The sequence below is a fragment of the Odocoileus virginianus genome, chromosome 2, assembly GCF_023699985.2.
Source record: "Odocoileus virginianus isolate 20LAN1187 ecotype Illinois chromosome 2, Ovbor_1.2, whole genome shotgun sequence".
Taxonomy (NCBI): domain Eukaryota; kingdom Metazoa; phylum Chordata; class Mammalia; order Artiodactyla; family Cervidae; genus Odocoileus; species Odocoileus virginianus.
Window position 1 is genome coordinate 46,479,272 of NC_069675.1, and position 27,377 is coordinate 46,506,648.

The following is a 27,377-nucleotide window of genomic DNA, read 5'->3' on the forward strand; positions in this document are numbered from 1 at the left end:
TCCAAATACAGGGGCGCGCGAGAGTCGTGAAATTATTTTCTACCCCCCCCCCCCCCAGAGCGGAAATGATATTGTCCCTGTAAATCTCCTTAAGGCGAGCCTTTCTCGCGCGCAAGCGCAGTTTAAAATCACATGGTGGCAGACCGGAGGTGGTGTGAAAAGTACAACAGTGGTGACTGGGCCGTCTCTCTGGGTGTAGGAGCTCGGAACTGAACTGGAGGATGTTGGGCTCAAAGAACATGCCCTGGCGGCGGCTGCAGGGCATTTCCTTCGGGATGTATTCGGCCGAAGAACTCAAGTAAGGAGTTGGTGGGAAGCATGCAAGAGCCTCTTGGGGTCGGGGCCGTAAACTACTGTTCCCAGCAGGTCTTGCACCCGCTTTCTCCTCAGAGTCCATTGCTGTGTAGCGCATGGCCTGCTGGGACCTATAGTTCGGGGAACGTCTGGGACTAGTGAACGCTGCCTAGAGGCAAGTGTGACTGGTTTGCATTTGGGTAGGTGGGGGTTCCTAGGTGGAAGCGTTATCGTCCGCCAGTCTCCTCGTTAAATCAGCCTGGTTTGTGGAGTTACTGTAATGTCTCTGACGTAGTTTATTAAGCGCACGATGAGTCTCCTCTTGTCTGTAAGATGATTATGCCTCAAGACTCAATTCATGGGACAACTTCTTGGTTGGACCGGCTATATTCTCTGCCTAGTTACTAATACTAAATCAAAAAGACCCTCTAAAGTCCTCATTTTCGTCACCGTAACATTTGACAGAACTTTATTGTTTTCAGGTTCTTCTATTTCTGTGACATGTATTGTTTCCTTCCTAACTCAGTTTATCAACCTACTAACATTTATTGATCATCCACTTTTTGCCAGGCACTAAGCTAGGTGTTCATGAAAAGTGAAAATGTTAGTCTCTCATTCCTGTTCAACTCGTTGCCACCATGTGAACTGTAGCCCGCTGGTCTCCTCTGCCCATGGAATTCTCCAGGCAAGAATACTGGAGTGGGTTGCCATTCCCTTCGCCTGAGGATCTTCTCGACCTAGGGATCGAACCCAGGTCTCTTACATTGCAGGTAGATTCTTTACCGTCTGAGCCGCATTCCTGACGCACTGGTGGACAAGGTCCTTGCATTCAGTGGCTTATATTCGAATTCATCTCAGTCTCTTTAGCTGATTCCTCTTTTCCTTAAATTTTGCTGTTCCTTGAGATTCTATTCTATTCAAATAGCTTTTCTTTTCCAAAATGTCCTCCCTAGACAATTTCACCACTTTCATGATCTGTACTCTCAAATTTAAATCTCCAACCCAAATTTATTTCCCTGTTTTCTCAGGCTTGTTTTTTTCAGCTGCAGTTGGACATCTCTATTTGAATTTCACACTGAGATCTTAAACTCATATACCAAAAACTACACCTATCCCTACAGGGAGGGAGAACTTGCCCCTCCAAAATGGTATACCTTAATCTAGTGCAAAATGTTCACTATTTTGTGACAGGGCTGTAATTCTAGACCCATTTCTCTTGACATCTCATTTGCTTATTGGGATCTTATTGTGTGTCATCTATATATTTCTTTGTTCTCTACCCTCCTTTTCATCAGACCATATCTCTTGTTTGAATTGTCTTTTTCTTTTGTCTCCTTGCTCTTACACCACTCCAGTGCATCCTCTACCTTGCTGTTAAAATTATTCTTCCAAAGTGCAAATGTGATCATGCCCCTATTCCCCTTAAAATTCCCCAAAGGCTTTCCATTTCCCTTAGGTAAATAATACTTTCTTAGCTTAGCCTACAGGTTTACCCATGATCAGGCCAGTGCTGATTTTAGGTATAACATCATCCCTTCTTTCGCCCTACTAAACCACTTGCACATTCCATAAACTGCCATCAGGTTTCATCATCTGTGCCTTTCTTCAAGCTGTTTCCTCCACATGCATTATCCTCTCTGCCAGAGAGATCTACTTCCCTGCTTTCACCCTACCGCCCCCCCCTGGAGGCACTTGGAGAGCATCTCTTACAGTGAAAGTGCAGCTCAACCTCCCTCATTTCTGAGATCTTTCCACAACTAGTACAGTTGTATCATGGTTCCTCGATTACTTTTTGTGCTTATTTGGATTTTTGTCTCTCTCCACTGGCCTTTCTTTTATCCTCAGCTCTCATGACTGACTGGATGAATAAACTCCTGAGCTACAACAGTATGCTGCTCCTGAAATTTCAACTGTATCATCACTAGCCATAAATTGATACTATTTCATTCAAAAGCAATAGAATTGATTTTTTTAGAAGTGAATTGTGGAGTTTTCAGAGAACTGCATGAGTAAATTTATACCCATTACTAACATTTGATCTATTTGAGTCTAGGGTTGAGAAATTTCAGTAATTATGCTACCTTTTGTTGTGCTAAGTTCTAATAGCTTCCTAGCTCACTTGGAGTAAGAGCCAAGTCCTTAAAATGGCCTGGAAAGGTCATTCTGGCCTCTGGTATTTCTCTGAACTTACCTCTGTACTCACCCTGGCCTCCTAGCTCTTTCCAGAGTGCCATAGGCACACATCTATCTCAGGACCTTTGCACTCCCTGCTTCTTCCTCCTGTGAAGGTGACCCCCTGTGATGGCTGGATTCATCATCTTCAGGCCTTTGTTCAAGTATAAGCTTCTCAGTACGGACTCCCCCCAGCCATTGGCCCACTCTATCATCCTCCCCCTTTTCTTGCTTGCTTGCTTTTCTTCATAGCATTTTCTTCCATCTAATAAACTATGCGCTTACTAATTTTGGTTTTTGTCTGCCTGCTTTCAATAGGATGTAAAGCCCATGAGCACAAGGACTCTTGTCTGTTTTCCCAGCATCTAAAAGTGTGTCTGGCACATTAAAAGCATTATTTGTTAGGTGCGTGCATGGGTGGGCGGAGGAGCTGTCTGTTCCGCTCTTGGTCCTCTCCATTTTTACTACAACCGTTTGTGAGAGTGACTCTAGTTATAGGAGAGGAAATTCCTTTCCAGAGAATAGGGTGACTCTAGGAGGCAGCAAAGGTCATCCTGAAACCCAAGTTTGTTAGTCTTAAACTCTGTTCTCTCTGGTGGAATTCTTGCTGGTTGCCCTTCCTCTACATCCCATTCCTGCTATAATTAGAGGAATTTTCTCCTTTTCCCCAGCTAGAGAGAGGAGCTTTGTTCCTTACCATGGAAAGACTGAGGATGAAGACAAAAACATACATTCAGTTTTGGATATGAGCTCTTTGTATAGTCTTTATAAGCAGAGGACATAGTCCTGCCAATTGGCACAGGTCTGTGGTGGACCCACCGGCCTACTCTTTTTCTATCATTATAGGCTCCAGGCAAGGGAAGTGAAGTACCAACTTATGGAAGATGATAGAGGATCTAGTGGTAAAGGCTTTGCACCCAGACCTAATTAGTATTTGCCTCATTTTAATTAGTTTGTGTTTGCCTGATGCAGTAAATATTTTTATTTATAATTCCAGTTAAGTTTTAGAGCTCCAAGTGAAATGAGAGGCAGAAATGTAGATGAACATTTCTCCAAGTCCAGTGAAGAATGATTTAGCCTAAAGGTAGTGGGAGAAAGTAGTAATAGTAGTGAGTTTAAATCATTAAAAAATTTTAAACTATGCAAACAATATCATCAAGAAAGTGAAAAAACAGGACTCAGACAAAGTATGTGCACAGCATATGTCTGATAAAACGCATGTGTTCAGAATATATATAGCAGTCTTGCAACTCAGTAATAAAAAAGCAAATAACCCAGTTAAAAAATAGGTAAAGGATTTGAATAAACATTTCTCCAAAGAGGGTATACCAGTGGCCAATAGGTACATGGAGAAATGCTCACCATCATTAGTTATCAAACCACTGTGAGATACTACCTCATACCTGCTAAGATGACTGGAAACAGAAAGATCACAAAATATGCTGGCAAGAATTTGGAGATATTAGAGCCTTGCTGTGGAGAAGGAAATGGCAACCCACTCCAGTACTCTTGCCTGGAAAATTCCATGGATGGAGGAGCCTGGTAGACTACAGTCCATGGGGTCACAAAGAGTCGGACATGACTGAGTGACTTCACTTTCTTTTTATAGTTCCTTTTGGAGAAGGAAATGGCAACCCACTCCAGTGTTCTTGCCTGGAGAATCCCATGGACGGAGGGGTCTGGTGGGCTGCAGTCTATGGTATTGCAAAGAGTCGGATGCGACTAAGCAACTAACACACACACACAGAGCCTTGGTGTATTGCTGCTGGGAATATAAAATGGTGCAGCCACTTTGGAAAACAGTCTGGCAGTGTCTCAAAAAAGTTAAACATGTAACTCAGCACTTCCATTCCTTGGTATATATCCATGAGTAATAGACAAAATATATTCACACAGCAACTTGTATGCAGAAGTTTCTGTCACCTAGCCAAAGTGTAAAAGTAAGCCAATAAAAGTGGTATAGCCATACAGTGAAATATGGTGTGTACGTCCTCAGTCTCTCAGTCATGTCCAACTCCTTGCAGCCGCATGGACTGTAGCCCACCAGGCTCCTCTGCCCGTGGGGTTCTCCAGGCAAGAATACTGGAGTGGGTTGTCATTTCCTACTCCAGGAAACCTTCCTGATCCAGGAATCGAACCCTAATATGTTGTATCTCCTGCGTTGCCAGGCAAATTCTTTACCACTAACGCCACATGAGAAGCCCAAAATGGAATATTATTTGGCTATTAAAAAAAAAAAAGTATAGATAATAGGCTATAATGTGGATGAGCCTTAAAAATATGCGGGGACTTCCCTGGTGGCCCAGTGACAAGACTTTGTGCTACCAGTGCAGGGGGCCTGGGTTCAGTCAGGGAATTAGGTCCTGTGTGGTACAACTAAGAGTGGCACAGCCAAAATAAATAAAAATAAATATTTTTAAATAAATATTTTTAAATAAAAATGCATGCAAATAATAAGCCAGCTATAAGAGACCACATATCACATGATTTCCTTTATGTGAAATGTCTAGATGGGCAAGTCTCTGGAGACAAAAAGTAAATAAGTTACTGCCTAGGACTGGTGGAGGGAGGTAGAGATGGACGGAGAGTGACTGCTAATGTGTATACAATTTCTTTTCGAGTATGAAATGACTACCTACTCCAGTATTCTTACCTGGGAAATCCCATGGACAGGGGAGCCGGGCAGGCTATAGTCCATGGGATTGCAAAGAGCCGGACATGACTGAATGCTAATACTTCCCCTTTTTTGAACTGTGTGGGCTTTGGCATTAGGTCTGGTCTACGTCTTTCTCCTACCTTCAACACCACCTCTGCCATTCTGGGCTTTGTCACCTGGATTAAATCACCTGACCACTCTAAGCCTGTTTGTTCCTCTGAAAAACTTGTATTATAATGCCTCTCTCACACGTGCACCCCATTGTTCATCGCAGCACTGTTTATAATAGCCAGGACATGGAAGCAACCTAGATGCCCAGCAGCAGACGAATGAATAAGGAAGCTGTGGTACATATACACAATAGAGTATTACTCAGCCATTAAAAAGAATTCACTTGAATCAGTTCTAATGAGATGGATGAAACTGGAGCCCATTATACAGAGTGAAGTAAGCCAGAAAGATAAAGACCAATACAGTATACTAACGCATATATATGGAATTTAAAAATATGGTAACGATAACCCTATATGCAAAACAGAAAAAGAGACACAGATGTACAGAACAGACTTTTGGACTCTCTGGGAGAAGGCGAGGGTGGGATGTTCTGAGAGAAGAGCATTGAAACAAGTATACTATCAAGTGTGAAACAGATCGCCAGCCCGGGTTGGATGCATGAGACAAGTGCTCAGGGCTGGTGCACTGGGAAGACCCAGAGGGATGGGATGGAGAGGGAGGCGAGAGGGGGGTTCAGGATGGGGAACACCTGTAAATCCATGGCTGATTAATGTCAATGTGTGGCGAAAACCACTACAATATTGTAAAGTAATTAGCCTCCAGCTAATAAAAATAAATGAAAAAATATATATGTAATGCCTGTCTCAAAGGGTTAAAGTCACACACATGCATGCATGCTGTCATGTCAGACTCTTTTGTGATCCCGTGGACTATAGCCCCCCAGGCTCCTCTGTCCATGGAATTTTCCAGGCAAGAATACTGGAAAATCCTGGGTAGCTTGCTGCTTATAGAGCATTTGTCATGTAGTGAGTACTTAACTCCTTCGTATGAAGCCTTCCAGTGTGCTCTATTAGTGCAAGATGTGTCTAAATCTGGCTTTCAGAGACGTTACCACTCACTCTTCTTCATTCAGCCCCTGCTGTATGCAGGCCCTGTGCTAAGTGCTGAGCTGCAGTGAGGAGCAAGGCAGACACCAAGTCTGCCCTCTGGAGCTGTCAGCACAGCTGAGGATCCGGATGTTAAATCGTGAATTTGTAAGTGCTGAAGAGGAAACATCTGAGAAGTTGGGTAACCTTAGTCTTCCCTGCTGGTTTTTATCTCCTTAGGAAATTAAGCGTGAAGTCCATTACGAACCCTCGGTACCTGGATAGCCTGGGGAACCCCTCGGTGAATGGCCTGTATGATTTAGCTCTGGGCCCCGCTGACTCCAAAGAGGTGTGCTCTACCTGCGTGCAGGACTTCACCAACTGCTCTGGGCACCTGGGCCACATTGAGCTCCCGCTCACCGTGTACAACCCTCTCCTCTTCGATGTAAGTCCTGACCGGGCCACCCAGGCCACGTGGGTCTCAGGGCTTCAGGTGGGACTCGTGAGTGCCGGCCTGCTCCCCAGGGCAGGTGTCTCAGGAGGAGGTTAGCTCCAGACACTCTAAGTGAAAGTACTCTTTACTTGGAGATTTAAAACCTGGAGGAACCAGGTTAGCCTCTAGCCCTGCCTAGACGAACTTTCAATCTGATTCTTGTTGAGAATCGCCAAAGCTGGGTTATCTTTATGTAAAGCTAGGGGAAGGAAACGGAGGAAGAGGGACGAGGGGAGCAGTGTTCAGATCTATCCCCTTTTGTTTCAGAGGCTTTATGCCTTTCAGAAATGTGGGTGGGGTTTTCCTGGCAATAGAGCAAGAGTCCCTAACCCCCCAGATCTCATACCTGCTGATCTGAAGTGGAGCTGATGTAATAATAATAGAAATTAACTACACAATAAATGTAATGTGCTTGAATCATCCAGAAACCATCCCCTTCCACGCCATCGTCTGTGGAAAAATTGTCTTCCATGAAACCACTCCCTGGTGCCAAAAAGGTTGGGGACCGCTGCCATAGACGACTTTGGAATTTTCTAGGCCTCCCTGAGGCCTTCAGGCAGATTTGTAGGCTCTTGCTTAGTGACAGGAGGAACAGAGCACCAGAAGGCCCAACGCTGAGTTGAAAATGATGACCGTTCAGTCCTACTTAGACACTTCCAGCTTCTTAACATTGGTTAACTCAGCCTCCAGGATTCCCTTTAAGCTACTCAGATTAGTGTACATGGATGTGATTTTTGTCTTAATTGTATTAGGGGAAGAGGAATGTCTTGTTAAATACTAAGTATTTTAAACATTAAATATTTAAATAATTTTCAATATTTAAATAAGTATTAAATTTAGCATTTTAATAAAATAAAGGTAGTTCCCTACCTCAGATCCAAAGTAAAGTTCTAATGTTAATGGGTTAAAATAAAACTATGAGTGAAAAATACAGAAGAATATCTGTTAAGTTCTTAAAGCGAAGAAGGACTTTCCAGGTACATAGAGTGAGGTGGAATTCTTTTTCTTTTCCCCCCATACCCCAGCCCCAGCAACCCAGGGCTGCCTTGTCGATCATGGTTAAAAAAGGGCAGCCACTGAGGGGGCTGGTGACCCCAGTTATGCTCGATCACACATGCTCTGGCATTGTAGCCTGCCACGCCCAGGCAAGGTGGGGGCTCAAAGGCAACAGGTCAAAGTGGAATTCTTAAAGAGGTAAACTGCTCACATAGAAACAAAAATTGTAAGTATGTATGTTGAAAATCACTTTGACTGCTAACGTCACTTTCTAATATCCTGTCTCTGTTTATTCTCTCTCTTCAGAAACTCTACCTATTGCTCCGGGGCTCCTGTTTAAACTGTCACATGCTGACCTGCCCCCGGGCTGTGGTTCACCTCTTACTCTGCCAACTGAGAGTCCTGGAAGTTGGGGCCCTGCAAGCAGTGTATGAGCTGGAGAGAATTCTCTACCGGGTAGGTGATGTGACTGTCCTGGGAACCAGACAAGCCGGAGCAGAGGGCACAAGAGCTGTTTGTGTATGAATAGTCCCCTGAGAATAGTCACCAGGGCCTTCCCTGGTGGTCCAGTGGTAATGCAGGGTTCAGTCCCTGGTCTGGGAAGATTCCACATGCCTTGGAACAACTAAGCCTGTGTGCTGAACCCACACTCTAGAGTGTAAGCTCTGCAGCAAGAGAAGCCACTGCAATGAGAAGCCCCGAGCACCGCAACTAGAGAGGAGCCCCCCGCTCGCTGCAACCCCCACTCGCTGCCCCCACATGCACAGCAACAAAACCCTATGCAGCCAAAAAGAAAGGTCCCCAGAATTCTGGAGCTTTAAGTCTTGTGACTGGGTACAAATAACTAGGCTTGAAAATATGAAGCTATAAGAGTAATTAAAGAAATGTTTGTGAAAGCAACATACAAATAAAATTTTACCCATCAGTGAGCTTTTTCCCCCCCAAACCCAGGATCCAACCAAAGATCATGCATCACTTTGGATGATTATATCTCTTTGGTCTGCTTTCATGTAAAATATTTTAATACAGGGAATTCCTTTGCTTGACAATGACTTTTTTGAAGACATAAGACTAGTTGTCTTGTGGACTTCTCACATTCTAGATTTGTCTGATTATTTCCTCGTGAGATTCACAGTTTGGTAAGATTATACCTACCTGATGTAGGATCCTTTGTATTGCATTATTTTAGGAGGCACCTGCTGTCCAGTTGTCCCACTACTGGTAACACAGGGTTTGGTGATTTGGAGTGGATGGTGACCACCAGATCTCTATGTTGTAAAGAGACATTCTCTTCATGATTAATAATAACCTGGTGCTATTATAAATATCTTATTCATGATTAATAATTAATAACCTGGTAAAAAGTGAAAGTGTCAGTCACTCAGTCGTGTCCGACTCTTTGCAACCCTATGGACTGTAGCCCACCAGACTCCTTTGTCCATGAATTCTCCAGGCAAGAATACTGGAGTGGGTTGCCATTTCCTTCTCCAGGGAATCTTCCCAACCCAGCATTGAACCCAAGTCTCCTATGTTGCATGCTGATTCTTTACTGTCTAAGCAACCAGGGATAACCTGGTGTTATTATAAATATCTTACTTAAAATTCATTTCCAGTTGGTAGATCAAAATATTACTCACTTTTGTATGAAATAACCTGATTAAAGGGTTTCATCAATTCTGATACTTTATTTGTAGATTTTTTTCAGATTTTTGACACACTCATATTACTTGTGAATAATAGCAATTATATTTCTTTTCAGCCTTTAAATGTTTCATTTTTTGTTCAGACCTTGTTAGGGGCCTAGAATCTACATGACTTTGTTCAAGGGGCAGCATGCATCCTTGTCTTGTGTCTTATCACAAAGGGAAACCCTTCACCTTTCCTCTTCCCCTCCCCTTTCCTGAATAATTCAATCTTAATGACATTAGGTGAGCAGAGCAGATAGGCTTCCACACAGAAATGTGACCTGGTGTGGGTTGTCAGAGCCCAAACGAGGTGAGAAAAGCATTCAAAACAAGACCATATCTCTGTGTGCATGTGGCTGTAAAACTAATCTCAGGTCAGATTTGTCCAAGAGAGAGCTTGTGTGAGAGAGAGAAAAGGGTTTTCTTAAACCTTTACTCAGAGTAAATTATACTTTTTAGGAATCCCAGGTGTCCCTAGTGGTTAAAAAAAACCTACCTGCCAGGGCAGGAGACATGAGATGTGGGTTCCATCCTGGGTCAAGAAAATCCCTCAAGAAGGAAATGGCAACGCACTCCAGTATTCTTGCCTGGGAAATCCTTTGGACAGAGGAGCCTGGCAGGCTATGGTCCTTAGGGTTGCACAGAGTTGGACACGACTGAAATGACTTATCATGCAGGAATTTGTCCATTTTGTCTAAAGTGTCAAATCTGTTGGCATAAAATTATTCAGGATGCCCACTACCTTAAAATATTTTGGGGTGAAGTATACACACAGAAATGCATTAACTATACCCACAGTCCAATAGTTTTAAAGTAACCATCACTGGTATGAGCACCTTCAACATCAAACTATAGTCCATATTTCCAGAAACTTCTCTTTCTCCTCCTGGTGTGCTTATCTTTGACAGTTTGTCATTGTACTTGCTTCCCTGGTGGCTCAGTGGTAAAGAATTTGCCTGCCAATATAGGAGATGTGGTTTCAGTCCCTGGGTCAGGAAGGTCTCCTGGGGAAGGAAATGGCAACCCACTCCAGCATTCTTGGCCTGGGAAATCCCATGAACAGAGAAGTCTGGTGGGCTACAGTCCATGGGGTCACATAGAGTCTCACACAACTTAGCAACAACACTGTACTTAGCAAATTCTTTGTAGAAATAATTTGAGGTCTAGGATGCTGCCCCTTTTCTCCAGAGAGGCTTCTTACTGCTTCTGCCCTGTGCTTGGTGACCTGGGACCATCAGAGTCCACAGTCAAAGCTGAAGACTCCCTGGACTGCAGGCCATGGGTATCCAGGTGTTCTGTTCCAGGGCTCATCTAGTTCCTAGGGACACAGCCCTTAGGGTCCCCAGCTTCCCATGTTTGTGGGATGGGATGTGGCAGGAAGATACTTTGTTTGATTACTGTCCTTTCACTAACTCTAGGCTTTGATTTCTGTCCCATTCATCATTTAAGACCTTCAGAATGAAAAGTTCAAAATAACTCGATTGTAAAATGTTTCTGAGGCCACGCTGCCATGTTGTACAGCTCCAGGGAGCGTCCCACGTCTGTCAGCATCTTCCCCGGAGGGACATAGCTATGCTGAAGGCTGCCCCAGCGCTGGGCAGCGCGGCAGCCCTTGGCCCCTGGGCTCTTTGACCTGAATCCCCATTTTCCTTTTATTATGGCCTGGTTATCCCTCTCAGTTCTGACAACTCTTCAAAACTTTACATTTAAAAAAATATTTTATCCTGTTTTTGTTTTTTTTTTTACTTTTTCATTTGGTCTTAATAATCTGTGTGCTGTGCTGTGCTTAGTCACTCAGTCATGTCTGACTCTTTGCAACCCCATGGACTGTAGCCCGCCAGACTGCTCTGTCCGTTGGGATTCTCCAGGCAAGAATACTGGAATGGGTTGCAGTGCCCTCCTCCAGGGGATCTTCCCGACTCAGGGATTGCACCCAGGTCTCCAGCATTGCAGGCAGATTCTTTACCGTCTGAGCCACCAGGAAGGCTTAATAATCTAGCCCACTACCATTGGAAGCTGAATAATCTCATTTATGTATTATTTGTTTATTTGATCATGCTGTGTCTTTGGTGTGGCAGGTGGGATCTTCAGTCTTCGTTGTAACATGTGGACTCTTGCTTTTGGTATGTGGGATCTAGTTCCCTGACCAGGGATCAAACCTGGGCCCCCTGCATTGGGAACTTGGAGTTTTAGTCACAGGACCACCAGGGAAGTCCCAGGACATTCTCAATTTAGATTTTTTTTTTTTTTTTTTTTTTTAACCAGCAACATGACCAAACTGTTTTGAAAAGGCACCACAGCAGCCCTGAGGTTTCTCCTTTCTCTCCCCTCAGATAAAGCTTTCCCCTCCTTGGAGAGGCTGCCCCTGGTGCTGCTTGTCACGCGCTTGCTTTACTTTGATCACATGGTTTTTCTCTTGTTTTTCAGTTTCTGGAAGAAAATGCTAATCCTACTGCCTGTGAAATTCAGGAAGAGCTAGAACAATATACAGTCAAAATCCTGCAGAACAACCTCCTGGGATCCCAGGGTGCACAAGTGAGTTATCCCATCTCTTTGTTCCCTGTTTCGTTTTTAGCATAATTATCACAGTTCTGCTGCACTGTCTTTGAGTTATCCCTTGGCTCAGATGATAAAGAATCCCCCTGCCATGCGGGAGACCCAGGTTTGATCCCTGGTTGGGAAAGATTCCCTGGAGCAGGAAATGGCAACCCACTCCAGTATTCTTGCCTGGAGAATCCCATGGACAGAGAAGCCTGGCAGGCTGCACAGTTCATAGGGTTGCAAAGAGTCAAACACTTTTTTTTTTTTTTTTGGCTTCCCAAAGCAGACCTGGGTCAGCTTTGAATCCCAGCTCTGCCTCTTGTGAAGCCTGTGACCTTGTAAGTTGAAGCCTGTGACCTTGTAAGTTATATAACTATTCCCAAGCGACATGTTCCTCATTTTTGATGCCTGCCTGTAGAATTGAGAAGGTTAGAAGAAATTAGGTGCTTTGGGTACAGTGTCCAGTGAGGTTCTGACTTAGGTCTCACTTGGAGAATGAGGCCCATGTCCTGTTCCTGTTTCTCTCTCCAATGCTAAGTGACCACTGCCTCCCCATTCCCCCATAGCATCTGTGTAAGTATTAATTTGTTCAGCGAATGAATGGTGTAGGTAATCAACCTGCAGGGCTAATCTTGAGATCTGGTTCACCTAATGCCCAAGTTTCACACCAGAGATTATGACTTAATTGGTCTGGGTTGGGGCCCCACAGAGGGGGTTACAAAAGCCCCCAGGGTGGGTCTCATTTGCAAGACTAGCTCTGAACCACTGGTGTTGCTTAACTGTGGATGTGCCTTCCCTCAGAGCCCTGAGGTCCATCCAGGGGAGATAGCAGCTGCTGTCTCAGGTTTAATTTAAAATTAAAGTAGCATTTATTGATCCTTGCTTTCTTCCAAGCTTAACCACTGCCTTCATGATCTCTTTATCTTCGTAACAGCTTGGTAAGTTTCCCCTATTATGAATGAGGAAACTTGAAGAAAGAAGTCGCTTAGTGATTGACAGTGTTTGGTTATGTCAGGGTTTTGTGGAGAATTTTAAGAAATGGGGTGACTTCCTCTGATTTTTCAATAAAAGGTGAAAACTACAAAATATATTCCTACTAGATTCTCTTCAGGATCGCACTCAGGTTTTTTGACTTTTTTTAACAGGTGAAAAATGTCTGTGAGAGCAGGAGCAAACTCATCTCTGTCTTTTGGAAGGTACATATGACCGCTAAGAGATGTCCCCACTGCAAGTGAGTCCTAGTGTGCCACCTCCCCTCTGATTTTTTTTTATTTTGTTTTATGGATGTATAGTTGATTTACTATTTTGTGTTAATTTATGCTATATAGCAAAGTTGTGTGTGTGTGTATATATATACATATATATGTATTCTTTTTCATATTTCTCATTATGGTTATTGTAGGATATTGAATATCATTCTCTGTGCCGTTTATCCATTTTATACATAATAGTTTGCATCTGCTAATCCCAAATTCCCAATTCTTCCCTCACCTACCTGCCCTCTCCCTTGGCAACCACAGGTCTCTTCTCTAAATCTGTGAGTCTGTTTTTGTTTCTTAGATATGTTCATTTGTATCATATCTTAGATTTTACATTGTTGGGTTTTTTTCTCTCTCTCTCTTCACAACTGTCCTCATGTCTAGAACTGGGCGGTCAGTGGTCCGAAAGGAGCACAATAGCAAACTAACCATCACATATCCAGCCATGGTGCACAGGAGAGCTGACCAGAAGGACACTGAACCCCAGGGTAAGCAGGCCCTGGGCGGCCCTTGGTGTGTTTTTCATGTGTGACCATCAGATGTGTCCCAAGACTTGGGGATCCCTGGTCCTCTGTACCACATGCTTCTTGGCTGCGTGTTTGTGGTGGGCTAGCAGATGGTGGGTGTCCAGGGTCTTAGGAGCAATGGGCATCCTGGTGCATGCTCAGTCCTGGCCACTAGTGTAGAACCGCTAGGCTACAGTGCGAGGCAGTGCCCCACAGCCTGAAGGGGGCACCTCTTGCCACAGGTGGTCAGTGTTCTGAAAGATTTTTGAGGAAGAAGTTAAGAAATTTACTTGGTAAATAGTTCAAACCATTTTGTTGTCAAACAAGTGTGGATATATTTTGAACTAAAATGTAGGTGAGGGACATTTTCCTTGGTGGTCCAGTGGTTAAGAATCTACCTTCCAATGCAGAGGACGCTGGTTCCATCCCTGGTCCAGGAGATAAGATTCCACATGCCTCGGGACAACTCAGCCTGCATGCCACAACTATAAAGCCCGTGCACCACAACAAAGACCTAAGCGCAGCCAAAATAAAAATATATATATATTTAAAAATAAAAAATGTAGGTGAATTTTAAAGAAAAACTGTGAGCATCTAAAGAACATTAGCGCCTCCTGCAGGCTGCCCCTAGCTGTCCTCTCAGATCCCTGGAGTAGAGTGTCTCCCCTTCAGCTCTGCCCTCCCCTTAGGGGTACCTGGAAAGAAATTTGAGAGACTTAGTACTCCTGATTTTTCATTTTTGTAGTTTTAAGTTTGTTTAACAATGTTTTCTGGTTTTTCTTCTGAATTAGTACAGATTAAATAAGATTTTCCATTTGAAATATTGAGCCCAGTGCCTGCTATGTTGAATATGCTATGTAGATACTGGCCATTCATTTTTGATTATAATGCGGCCAGTGTGCCAGGGCAGAAAAAGCATCACCTGTTTTGGACACCTTGTGCCTGCGTGCATGCCAAGTTACCTCTGTTGTGCCTGACTCTTTTCAACCCCATGGACTGTAGCTTACCAGGTCCAGGCTCCTCTGTCCATGGGATTCTCCAGGCAAGAATACTGGAGTTGGGTGCCATGCCCTCTTCCAGGCGATCTTCCCGACCCAGGGATCGAACCCGAGGCTCTTGCATCTGCATTGGCAGGTGTATTCTTTACCAGTGATCCACCAGGGAAGCCCTTTCAACACATGAATCTTGAGGAAATATAAACGTTTAGACCATAGTATAGCAAACTTATTTATTACTTTAAAATAAATCTTCTATTTTAGACTAATTTTTAGATGTATAGAAGAATTGCAGACATGCTGCAGAAATTCCTATGTGTTTTTTTACTCAGTTTGCCCTGATGAAACATCTCAGATCACCATGGCACGTTTATCAAAACTAAGAAATTAACATTGGTATACTACTGTTAACTGACCCGCAAACTTTGTTTGAACGTCACCAGTTTATCCAGTGTGTGCTTGGTTGGTCAGTCACATCTGAGTCTTTGTGACCCCATGGACTGTAACCTGCATTGGCAGGTGGATTCTTTACCTTCTAAGCCATTGGGAAGCCCAGTTCATTCAGTAATGTCCTCCTTCTGTTCCGGGATCCAGTCCAGGATACTACACTGCATTTAGAAAATCTGTTTAATGCTTAACCATTAACAGACACAAGGATGGATTTTTCTACACTATACATAGCCCTTAAAACAATTTTTAAGGTTGGAAACTGCTACTCTAGACTTCAGGGCACTTTAGGGAATATTCATAGATTGAGAAGAAGGGTGGTCAGAATTCTAGAGGATAACTATTTGGGGCAAATATCTAACAGTTAGGCAGCCTTTAAGCGCCTTTGCCAAACCAATTCTTTGGAGTAATTGTCACTGCAACTACGAGAATATGATGGTGCTAACCAAAATCCTGTGCCTCAGAAACAAGTCAGCAGAGGTCTTGGACGGTTTTCGGATTGGATTGGTAGTATTTAGCAGGCATTTGTTTGTTGGGTACTCAGCCTTATGCCCAGGAACATCCTGTGGCTGAGCCCAGTGCCAAGCTGGGGACCTGACCTTGTGGCCTCCATTCTCAGGGAAGGCTGTGGGTGAGGCAGGTCAGTTACTGGGAGAGGTGATGCAGAGGCAGGTAGGCATTTGGACAAATGATCTGGCCACGTCCCTAGTATCTAATGGGGCCACGCAGTCAGGCCTGTGCTCAGTGGTCCCCACGTACTCCTGATCTCACTAGGAATGCTGTTAGCTTGTGAAATTCACACACTACCAGTGTGCTATTCAAGTCCCATTATGCCTGCTAGCGTTTTCAAGTGAGACATCTTAACACCCAAGGTGCTTCGCCCAGCATGATCCAATCTTCCTCACTGTTTGACTTCCCAACTTTTTTTTTTCCTTTCATACAGGAGCTCTTAGAGCTAAACTAAATACACGTTACAGTTGTTCTGAAGTCCTATGGAAGCAGATTTCATTTTTTTTTTTAAACAAGGTCAGCAGATAGTATTTGTTTCTTAATATTCATTTTTATTCATTTATTTGGCGGTACCAGGTCTTAGTTGTGGCATGCAAACTCTTGGCTGTGACATGTGGGATCTAGTTCCCTGACTAGGGATGGAACCCGGGCCCCCTCATTGGGAGCACGGAGTCTTAGCCACTGGACCACCAGGGAAGTTCCTGAGGCAAATAGCATTTTTGCAAGCTCAGAAAGTGCCTGGTTAGGAAGGGTGCAGTCCATGTGAGGAGGTGGCATTCTGCAAGTCTCTTCTGACTCAAACCTAGTGAGTGAATGACCTCCATCTGCCTTAATAGGGGTTAAACTGCGCTGGGGCCACTTCCTGCAATAGCAGCTCTTGAGTCAGGAGCTGAAGAGACCTACCAGATGCCGCTCATCTTCCTCAGCTCATCAAGCCAGCTTACTGAGACAGAAGTTTCCAGAAATGCCCACAGAATTGTCCTTTAGGTTAATGGGGTCTTTTCTCCCACTGAACACCCATAGCTTCCTATGTCTGGTTTATCCCCAAAGGTCAGAGCGTCTCTCCATTGCATTCCCCACACTTCCTTCAACTGCATTAACTGGTTGAATTGTTTTACTTTTATAAGAATCAAAATTTTAAATGTGTTAACTCTTGACCTAGCAGTCCCACTTTTATGATCTTATGCTAAGAATTATGCGTGCCCACAGTATTAAGTAGTTTTGAATTGAAAACCGCTTAATTGCCTGTTAGTAGAGACTAATTAAATAAATTATGGTACATTTTATTAATTGTTTTCTAAGTTACAGATTTCTATAAAAACTTTCCATGATGTATCTTCTACAGTTGGTAAGGAAACCAAGTAGAGAATTTGAGGTGAATGAAGCTGGGTTTTACAAATAAGAGTGGGGTTTTTAAATATAGATTATCTTATAGTATTTTGAACATGTGTATTTAAGCCAGTGAAAACTTAGTATCTGCTGGGTCCTAAATGCTGTTACTTGTTAGGAACACAGAGAAGACACAGAGCTACCCTGATAAGTGCATTAAAAAAAAAAATATTGAGTGATTTTATGGGGAGAGGTGGGTGCTGAGCCACAGGGTTTGTGGGATGTTAGTTCCCTGACCAGGGGTCAGAGCCAGGCCCTCGGCAGTGAGAGCACTGAGTCCTAATCAATAGACTGGCAGGAAATTCCCAAGCAGTATATAATTTCAATGAATGTGTTCCAAAAGAGGTTGATAGTTTTGACGGGAGGGGATATTCACCACTATACTAAGGCTGAAGTTGCTAGTTTTGAACCTAGAGGTCACATTACTCACTTTCTTAATCATCTAAATGCTTGGGGCCACACTTCCTGAATGTGACTTACTCTGGGAGTGGCTGATAAAAGAGTATCTCAGAGTGATCTTGCTTAAGCTGAGAAATCAAGAATCATCTACTTATCACCAGCATGACAGTTGTAAGAAGAAACTGAGTATACATTTATCCGTAAAAATGTTCATCTTCATTTATCCATAATTCTCCTGCTATGAACCTTTCTGGTAAAAGCCATGTGCATAAAGCTATTTATCAGTGTGACTTAATAACAGTAAAAAAAAATTGGGGTCAGCTCAGATGTCCAACTATTAGAGTGTGGTTAAGTCACTTACAAAACATCCTCTCAGGAATATCATGCTGCAATTAAAAATGATGGTGAGGGACTTCGATGGTGGTCCAGTGGTTAAGAATCCACCTTGCAGTGCAGGGGATGTGGGTTCAATCCCTGATTGGGGCACGAAGATCCCATGTGCCACGAAGCAAGTAAGCCTGCGCACTGCAACGGAAGATCCTGTGTGCCACCACTAAGTGACCCTATATAGCCAGATAAGTAAATAAGATAAAAATGATGGTGAGACTAAAGCTATAGGGCAACATGCAGAAATGCTCGTAAGATGACACTAAATGAGCAAAGTGGTACAAAGTAAATCCACACCTGAAATTATAATGATCTAAAACTGCATAAACCAAAGGACCAGAAAAGAATATATGAAAGTGGTCATGGTGATAACATGATATAATTGTGGGTGATTCCCCCCCCCCCCCCTTTGGCTCTACCTTTTAGGTTTCATACAATAGTTGTTTGGTTTCATTACTTGAAAAATTAGATTAAGGGGGAAAATATCCACCGCAGAGAATAGGTTGTCCTAGAGGTTGACTTTTTTAAAAAAAAATTTATTTATTTTAATTTGTTTCTTTGGCTGCCTCAGGTCTTAGTTGAAGCATGTGGGATCTCGTTCTCCTACCCAGGATCAAACCCAAGTCCCCTGCATTGGGAGTGTGGAGCCTTAGCCACTGGACCACTATGGAAGTCTCTAGAAATTGATTTTTTGGTCAGATTGCAGGCTTGGAGGAGTGGGGAAATGAATTGATAAATCCCATTATGGAAAGAGTGCCTCTAATTGACTTACTGTGCTCTATTACCCTCTTCCACTCCAGGAATTGAGGAAGCTCAGATGGGAAAACGAGGATACCTGACCCCTTCCAGTGCTCAAGAACATCTCATAGCTCTTTGGAAAAATGAAGGTGCTGTACCAGGCTAAAGAAACAGCCCATTGACTTCCTGGACTCCTTTACCCTGCCTTTTTATTTTTTCAAAATTGTGATTCTTGTAGATCTCTCCTGAAACTGAACCATAGATTTGGGGCAGGCTTAATGGTACATTGTCATTGATGATTTATAGTGTGGAAAAAGTCTTTATTCCTTGAACAATGAACTTGATGATTACTGTAACTGAGCCTGATCATTAAATGATAGCTGTGGGTGGGTATCGCTTAATACAGTTTGACATGTGTCTTGAAGGTGCAGTGTAACTCACCTAATTTTTTTAAATGTATTTTATTTGCTTATTTGTTTTTATTATTATTTTTTAATATTACATTTTTATTTGTTTATTTTTTTCGCTGCACCATGTGGCATGTGGGATTTTGGTTCCCTGACCAGGGATGGAACCTGCGCCCCTTGCAGTGGCAGCTCAGAGTCTTAACCACTGGACCACCAGGCAATTCCTTCATTAGTTTTTATTAAGACACATGGGATCTTACTCTCCCTATTGTCCTATATTCTGGGTTTTTTGTAAAAATTTTTGTGGTCATCCTTCCATGCTCTTAACGTATAGGTTTAAATGATCTTTTTGATTTATTTCAAATACAGGGTTCTTTCTGAATTACCTTTTTTTGGGACTGGAAGATGTTGGCATGGAGTCCAGGTTCAACCCCAGCATGTTCTTTCTGGATTTCTTGGTGGTACCACCCTCAAGGTAATACCCTTTCATTGGCTTTATTTCACCTAAAAAAGGTTTATGGAATAATTGAATAATGACCTCTGGGAGAGAAAGGAAGGGTCAAAGGTGCTGAAAAATAGAGCAGCAGTTCCACTCCCATGGCAGGTGCTGGGACTGTTTTCCTCTTCCTCTTTCCTGAGGGCAGGAGGAATGTGGGTTTCTTTTGGAGCTTGGGGTGTGTGAGTAGGGGTGGGTGAGAGACTGAGGGAAGTGTTCACTGATTCCACATGTCCTCCTGCAGGTATCGCCCTGTCAACCGCCTCGGGGACCAGATGTTCACCAACGGGCAGACGGTGAACCTGCAGGCTGTCATGAAGGACGTGGTTCTAATCCGAAAGCTTCTGGCACTGATGGCCCAAGAACAGGAGCTGCCAAGTGAGGTGGCAGCACCCACCACAGAAGAGGTCAGGAGCTGATGTCATAGTTCTAGCTTCCTACACTGTGGGTGCAGAATGCTATGGGTCCTGGGAGATACTGGTTGGCAATTCTGTATGGTTGTGTGTGAGCCATGAGTTTGGGAGGACCGGGCAGTGTCTGGGGGAAAGTATGGGTCTGAGCATGACCCCCGTGACCATGCCCAGTGACCTTGATTGACTTGCTTTGGTTTCTTGTTCTCATCTCCACAATAAAATGAGTGATCTATGGGGAGGTTTTATCTGTGGTTGTGGTCTGGGCTACCTGCTCTCACTGGCAGCTCTGGAAAGAACAGTGTGTGGTCCTCAGGCTCTAAGCCTGTCCCTACTGGGCTCTGGTACCAGAGACCCATGCCACCTAGCTCTGATTTTGGCTCATGAAGATCTCTAGCATCAGGGTCAGGAAAGCAGTGTTGGCATTTGGAAGTTTCCCGAAATAGGAGTGTCAGATTTGTGGCCCAGTTTTCTCCCCAATAAATGGTGGAGCTGAATTCCATTTTCCTGTTTCAGCAAACATTTCCTGAATCCCTTTTAGTGTCCTAGGTCTACAGTGGGTATAAGGATGAGTCAGGCACTCAGGAAGTTTGTTGAAATCGCTGACATCCTTCCCAGCTCTAAGATGCTTCCCAGATGCAAATAGGAAGGACTGTCTCAGCCTTGAGTATACCAGACAGGCTACCAGGCTCCCTTCCCCGGGTGGGACCCACCCGTCACCAGGTGGCGCCACAGTCTGTCAGGGACACCCGTGCTTGGGTAACTCAGCCTTTCTGCTTGAGTTTCTTTGGTTTTGCTTAAGTTTTCTGATCTGCCTGTGTAAATGTGCTTTTTAAAAAAATGCTCAATATTAGAGATATCTGCCATCTGCAGGTCCTGGTCTAGTTTCAAAGAGGTGGCCATAGGATTGCCACGTCCAGTGACCAGAGCTGAGGATTTCACGTTGATGTCTCTTGAAAGTAGGGTAGCCTTGGTCCAAGAAAAAAGCTAAATCTCGGCAGAAATGAGCAGCATCCTCTCTGATTCCTGAGGTCATTGCTGCCTGAAGTCACAGTGCCCTCTTTCCGTCTGATCAGTGGTAAGAGTTGTTTCTTCCCATACTTGCTCCACGACGGCCCTCTCATGAATCCTGAATGGCTGGGTGTGAATAGGCATGCACCATTCCAGGCACTGAGGATACACCAGTGAGACTGGTTTCACCCATTTCACAAGTAGTTGTGTGGCCCTGAGTCAGCTGATGCCTTCAGAAGTGGATTAGTCTGACAGGGGTGCTGTCATCATACAGGGGGCCCTGGGAGGCTCCTTCAGCCAGAATAGAAACCACACCTGTCTTCTCAGAAAACAGAAGTCTTCTGAGACCACAGAAGTCTTCTTTTCCTCAGGCTTGAGGACAAGCCCACTTTATCACCAGTGAGTTCCATGACATTCTCACTTACTGGATCCCCCTTCCATCAACGCTGACAGGTTTCTTCTCTCTTCTGATCCATTGGGTCAAGGGACCATCTGTCTCTCTCCTGTGTCATGCATACCCAGCCCAAGGGGGACAGTCCAGGTGGCCAGTCAGTAGGTGGTGCTCTAGGGCTGCTTACCGCCTCATGTGTTGTTGATACACACAGACAAGATCGATTTATGAGCACTTGGGCCACGAATCTATCAAGTTCAAAAGGCATAAAGGCCAACTTTAGAGTTCATAATTTGTCAGAGCTCAAGTAAAAAAGAAAAGTGGAACCAGGCCTGGCCTTCTTGAGGGCTTTCCATCACGCCCATTTTCTTGGTTGTGTCTTGGCAGGAAAAAGACTCTTCGATGGCTATGGACCGATCCTTTTTGAGTCAGCTTCCAGGGCAGTCCCTCACAGACAAACTTTACAACATTTGGATTCGCCTTCAGAGCCACGTTAATATTGTGTTTGATAGTGAGATGGACAAATTAATGATGGAAAAGTACCCTGGCATTAGACAGGTGAGCAATAAGTTGGATCCCCATTGCTAGCCAAAGGGGTTAAATAATAAACATATTTGTCTTAAGGAAGAAAATAGTAACCATACTTGTTTTTTTCCTAGCCTATGACTGTTTTATTTTAACTAATTGGCACTACTGTAGTTTTGGTTTACTTATTTTTATTTTATTATTTTTTTATGTAAAATATGAAAGATTTATTTTCAACTAGATAAATTAATTGAAAGAGGGGTAAAAGAAGATATTAATAAAAGATGGTCCTAACTGAAGAAGTGACTGAAATTAAAATTGCAGATCAAAAAACCTAAACATAATAAAGATGTGCATAGTATTGGGTTGGCCAAAAAGTTTGTTTGGGTTTTTCCATACTTTTTCGCCAACCCATTACCATTATACAAGCTTGTGGATAATAGAAGTGTCATCTTTCACGCTCGTGCTCAGTCACTAACTTGTGCCCACAATTAAATATGGCATATATATGTTCTAGAGCTGCCCTGGTGGCTCAGCAGTAAAGAACCCACGTGCCAATGCAGGAGATGCGGGTTCAACCCTTGGGTTGGACCGATCTCCTGGAGAACAAAATGGCAACCCACTCCAGAATTCTTGCCTGGAGAATCCCATGAACAGAGGAGACTGGTGGGCTACAGTCCATTTGGTCACAAAAGAGTTGGACACAATAACTAAAAAACAGCAACATATGTTTTCTAACAACTTCATATTTTTAAGTCTTGATTTTTTAATTTTTGTAATGATTTCTGTGGACTTTTCCCCCATAAAGATCCTGGAGAAGAAGGATGGTTTGTTCCGAAAGCACATGATGGGGAAGCGTGTAGACTACGCAGCGCGCTCGGTCATCTGCCCGGACATGTACATCAACACCAACGAAATTGGAATTCCCATGGTATGTGCTATTAGGTGGCAGATGGGAGTGGCGAGGGAGGGCTGGGGAGAAGGCGTGGGTGAAGACAGCATTTGCCTCTCCCCACATTGAGTCCTTAGAAGGGGACCCTGAGGCCACGGCGTGGCGTTGCTCTCACTCCCCACCAGGTCTCCAGACACCCTCCACCCACAAGGAAGACAGACCCCTGGGCTACCAGGGCGCAGCCCATAGGGTGCGTATCCCACCCACCTCTCCTCTTCCTGCCCATCTTGGTCTAGTTGTTAAACCTTCCTAGTCAGATGGAATACATGACAGAGACAAAGAGGACGAAGGGGGCTTTTTGTTCCGTGTACTTGCCTGGCATCAGGAGTCAGGGCTGCGGAGGAAGAGGGAGAGCCCCAGGGAGCAGGCATCACCCCTCTTCCCAGATCCTCAGGGGTAGGCGATTCGCCCCGTCCACCCATTAGTGTTTCCTCAGGGAACCAGTTTTCTTTTCTCACTTCCCCACCACTTGAGGCTGCGGTACTCATTAGCAGCAGCCCCTTCATCGACTTCCTCCTTAATGGGCCTTGAGGTCAGTAACAGAAGATGGTTTAATTCGCCCCGTGGAGAGGCTCGTTTCCTCGCACACGGCCCTGCTGCCACTCTCGGGGGAGGACTGGCAAGGAGCAGAGAGCAGAGCTCAGGTGTTCTGATGGCCTCCTGCATGCTGCCGCCTTGTCCCCCAGGCACACATGGGCTTCCCAGGCAGTGGCTCTCGTGTGAGGGGACAAGAGTCAGAGAAGAACACCCATTCCTGTGCCCACTGCCTCCTGGGCACCAGGGTCCTCTGCACCCGGAGGTGTCAGGGAAGAGCACTGGGAAGCCCAGTGGTGACTTTCCTGAGTCCGAGGCCCTGGGAGGAGAGGCCCGTGGCCTGTTCATTGCTTTCTTTGGACAGAGGAGAACAGGGACCTCTGTTGGCTTTAGCCTCATGGTGCCTCCAGGGTCCCCAGCTTCGGGAGAGACGTTTAGTGTTGCTCCTCTTTCCACCTTCAGCGGTCTTCTCTTTCTTGGATCTTGGTTCATTTGGTACTGGAGGGACTCTGAAGGTCCCCCTCTGCCCACATCCAGGCCTGCCCCAAGCCTAGGGCCACAGTGGCCTGTTGCTCACAGGATGGTTTTCAGGAGCAGAGTGTGTGAAACTGCCTGTTGGTCTCTTGTGCACACCCTTCCCATCGAGCACTCACTGTGGACTGGTGTTACAGAAGCAGAGGAAGTGAAGGTTGGGGGATAAGCTAGAGACCCAGTCGTGAACCAGACAGACTAGTGTGTCCCTGTGAGGCTTGTATTCCAGTGGTGGAGACACATAAACAGATAACACAAGTAAAGATATTCCTCTTCTTATGATGATGTGGTGGTAAGTTGAAAATGCCGTATGTCAAAAGTGCATTTAATGGACCTAACCTACTGAACAGCATAGCTTAGTCTAACCCACCTTAAACCTGCCCAGAACGCTTATGTTAGCCTACCACTGGCAAAATCATCCAATGCAAAGCTTATTTTGTGATAGTGTTGAATGTCTCATGGAAGTTATTGAACACTGTCCTGAAAATGAACAACGGGATGGCTCTAAGTGTATGGGATATTTATGATCCCAGGGCTGACAGCCAGCAGCTGAGGCTCACTGCCCCTGCCCACCTTCATAAGAATATTGCACCGTGTTTCACAGGCCCAGAAAAAGACCAGAATTCAAAATGGGGAGCATGATTTCTATCCAATACATGTTGCTTTCACACTGTCATAAAATCCGAAAAATCCTAAGCTGGGCACAGTCTGTACATAAGCGCTCTGTCAGGTAGTGGTCACTGCGTCGGCAGAGGTGGAGAGGGCCACAGGGCAGGGAGCACCGGTCAGGGTGGCGGGGATTGGGGTGGGGGTGCCATTCATGCAGAGACCTGGCCAGTGTTCAGCGAGTGCCTTTCCATGGGACTCCTCAAGAGTCTCTAACGTAGTTATATGCCTTTTGAAGCATCAGAGGGTTTTAATATTCAGTAGCTCAGAACTCGCTTCACCAGGGCACTCATTTTCCTTGGAGTGTGGTGCAGGCCTGGCTTGTCAAATGGAGCACTGCCATTTTCTCACGTATCAGGGGACTGAATCGGGTTTATCTCAGGCCAGGTAAAGAGATTAAGATGCCATGTCTGGGCTCAGGGCATGGCCACCATCAATTAGTGATGACTGCTGGGGGGTGAGGGGAGGGGAATTGTTGGTGGGGAAGGGTGATACTTGAGAGCAAGTATTCGCCAATTCTCTCAAGCTCATGTTCCAGGCTATATTCCATCTTTTGGGACTACGAATTTATTGGCAGACTAGGAAATGATGAAATTTTAAAATAGGTTAAAAAAAATTCTACTGCATAAATTACTATCCTCAGATAACTTTTTTTGGGCAGATTACTCTGCTAGAAAAGGAGACCTGCTCTCTTCCTTGGAGGGAGCAAATCTGGAAAAATGATTGTGGAAAAGACAGGGAGATGTTGCTTTTTTGGTTGAAGGACCTTTCTTGGCTCAGAGAGCACGTCCACATCTTAGGGGAAAAGTCACACAGCCTGTTGAGTCACACTGGGGGTCCTTCTGACCTTTTTCTGCCCACCCTGAATTTTCATATTCCCTCCTTGTTTCCAGGTGTTTGCCACAAAGCTGACCTACCCTCAACCAGTCACCCCCTGGAATGTTCAGGAACTGAGGCAGGCGGTCATCAACGGCCCCAACGTGCACCCCGGAGCCTCTATGGTCATCAACGAGGATGGCAGTCGCACAGCCCTGAGCGCCTCGGACCTCACGCAGCGGGAGGCCGTGGCCAAACAGCTCCTGACACCAGCTACGGGGGCCCCTAAGCCCCAGGGGACAAAAATTGTGAGTAACAGGCATATTTGGTCAGGGGCCTAGGCTGCTCCTTTTGGGCTCCCCCATCACTTCAGCCATGGTAGTGTAGGAGGGCTGTGAAAACTGTTCCTGCTCCTCCCACCCCACACCTACCCCCCACACCCCACAAGGGGCTGACCCCACCTGTGGGTATTCCCTAGGGCCTCAGCACCATGAATAAAACTTCATTTGATCATCCCATGCAGGCAGCACAATTCCAGTTACATACCAGGGGCTGGAGAAATGCCCTTTCATTGTAACTCCACAGTGATCTGCTGCCCTTAAACAGGGCTGCTCAAAAGTGGTCCTCGGCAGCAGCATTCCTCGAGCCAGTGGGAAATGCACGTTTGTCTCCCTTTTTTCCCCTTCCCTACCCCGAATTAGACTCTTTGGAAATGGAACACAGGAATCTGTATGTTAACAGGGCCTCTGGAGGGTTCCTCTGCATGCTGAAGTTGGAGAGCTGCCCTAGGAAGGAACCATTCTGTGTCTGTGAAAACTGACTGGTTTCAGCTGACGCTTCACTTTCTGGAGATTGCTAGTTCTCACCTGTAGCACTATGTTAAGGGATCTCCAGGCTTTCTCTGGGCTCCCACGGAAAGAGTACAAGATTCATTAGCAATGTCTGCTGAGGGCATAAGATGGGTGGGTAATATCATTTATGTTTGTGTCAGGTAACAGCCATTTCAGCTGGGAGGGGTATAGCAAACAACTCTCAACCAGGCAAGAGTCACAGAAATTGGAGTGAAACGGATTTGGGATTAATTTATAGTGACTGCCCAAGTCAGAGAGTGATGGAATGCGTCGTCCTTCCCCATCCACGTGTTTGTTAGGCTTCCCCTTGCCCTCTGACATGTCCAGACCCACTAGGTTTTCTTTTTGGTGGGTTCGAGCTCTGCAGAGGACTATTGACGCTTGAAGGGGCTTTGGTTGGAGAACAGAGAGGGAGAGGAAGCCTTGTCTCAGTGAGCACTGGTCCCCACTGCTCTTCACTGAGGCCTGTCCTCTTGCTTCCTCCCCATCTCACCATTGTCCCGAGGTCCAGTAGTAACAGGCCTTGAATCTTCTGCTTTGGCAGCTGGGGGCAGACAGGTCCAGCCACCTGTTCGTTCTTACGTGTTAAGTGACGTTTGTGTACAGATTCGCAGACTTATCCTGCCCCCTTTTTTTTTTTTTTTTAAATAATTTTATTCGGTTTTGAGTGTGTTGGGTTTTTGTTGCTGCATGGGCTTTTCTCTGCTTGCAGCAAGTGTGGGCTGCTCTGTGGTACACAGGCTTCTTATTACGGTGGCTTCTCTTATTGCAGGGCACCGGCTCTAGAGCACAGGCTTAGTAGTTGTGGCCCTTGGACTTAGTTGCTCTGTGGCATGTGGAACCTTCTGGACGGGGATTGAGCCCGCATCTCCTGCTTGGCAGGTGGATTCTTTACCACTGAGCCACCAGGGAAGCCCCTATTCTGCCATTTTTAAGAGCCCCATGTTTTGTTTGGAGCTATGTGAAAGATGCAAGAGAAATAAAGGTGTATTTTTCTTAACTCATGATGAAACAAGACAACCGCAAGATAACTTTCATACTATTAAGTCAAGCATGTGAGACAGTAGGACACTTTGAGAGAAAATTTGAGAGAGGAGAGCAGAGTGGGGTCAGGTGGTGGCAGGGCCCACTGCAAGCTCTGTGTTGCACTTTGCCAGGCACCATGGACAAGCTCTTGTTGCCCTAGGGTGGACAGCCTGGTGGGGGCACCCCCAGGGAAT

The 27,377-nt window shown here is 45.0% G+C and overlaps 1 protein-coding gene and 1 non-coding gene across 3 annotated transcripts in view; one reads left to right on the forward strand and one right to left on the reverse strand.

The window, feature by feature from the left end:
* The first annotated feature begins 100 nt into the window (after positions 1 to 100).
* The window catches only part of POLR1A (RNA polymerase I subunit A), an 83,626-nt gene continuing 56,349 nt past the window's right edge, over positions 101 to 27,377 (forward strand). The window contains exons 1-12 of one of the 2 annotated variants that reach the window (XM_020889449.2): positions 101 to 298; positions 6,463 to 6,667; positions 8,018 to 8,167; positions 11,824 to 11,931; positions 13,083 to 13,168; positions 13,581 to 13,684; positions 18,630 to 18,716; positions 19,344 to 19,449; positions 19,715 to 19,877; positions 21,670 to 21,840; positions 22,616 to 22,738; positions 25,384 to 25,614. In XM_020889449.2, the coding sequence (XP_020745108.2) occupies positions 222 to 298; positions 6,463 to 6,667; positions 8,018 to 8,167; positions 11,824 to 11,931; positions 13,083 to 13,168; positions 13,581 to 13,684; positions 18,630 to 18,716; positions 19,344 to 19,449; positions 19,715 to 19,877; positions 21,670 to 21,840; positions 22,616 to 22,738; positions 25,384 to 25,614 (1,611 nt within the window). In that variant the 5' untranslated portion in view covers positions 101 to 221. Of the gene's footprint in view, positions 299 to 6,462; positions 6,668 to 8,017; positions 8,168 to 11,823; positions 11,932 to 13,082; positions 13,169 to 13,580; positions 13,685 to 18,629; positions 18,717 to 19,343; positions 19,450 to 19,714; positions 19,878 to 21,669; positions 21,841 to 22,615; positions 22,739 to 25,383; positions 25,615 to 27,377 lie in introns of those variants that run through there. The other variant, XM_070479376.1, reaches the window with a different exon arrangement.
* On the reverse strand, positions 7,760 to 7,886 carry LOC139031752 (small nucleolar RNA SNORA76). Its single transcript, XR_011484227.1, has one exon. It is a non-coding gene; the product is annotated as a small nucleolar RNA SNORA76 (small nucleolar RNA).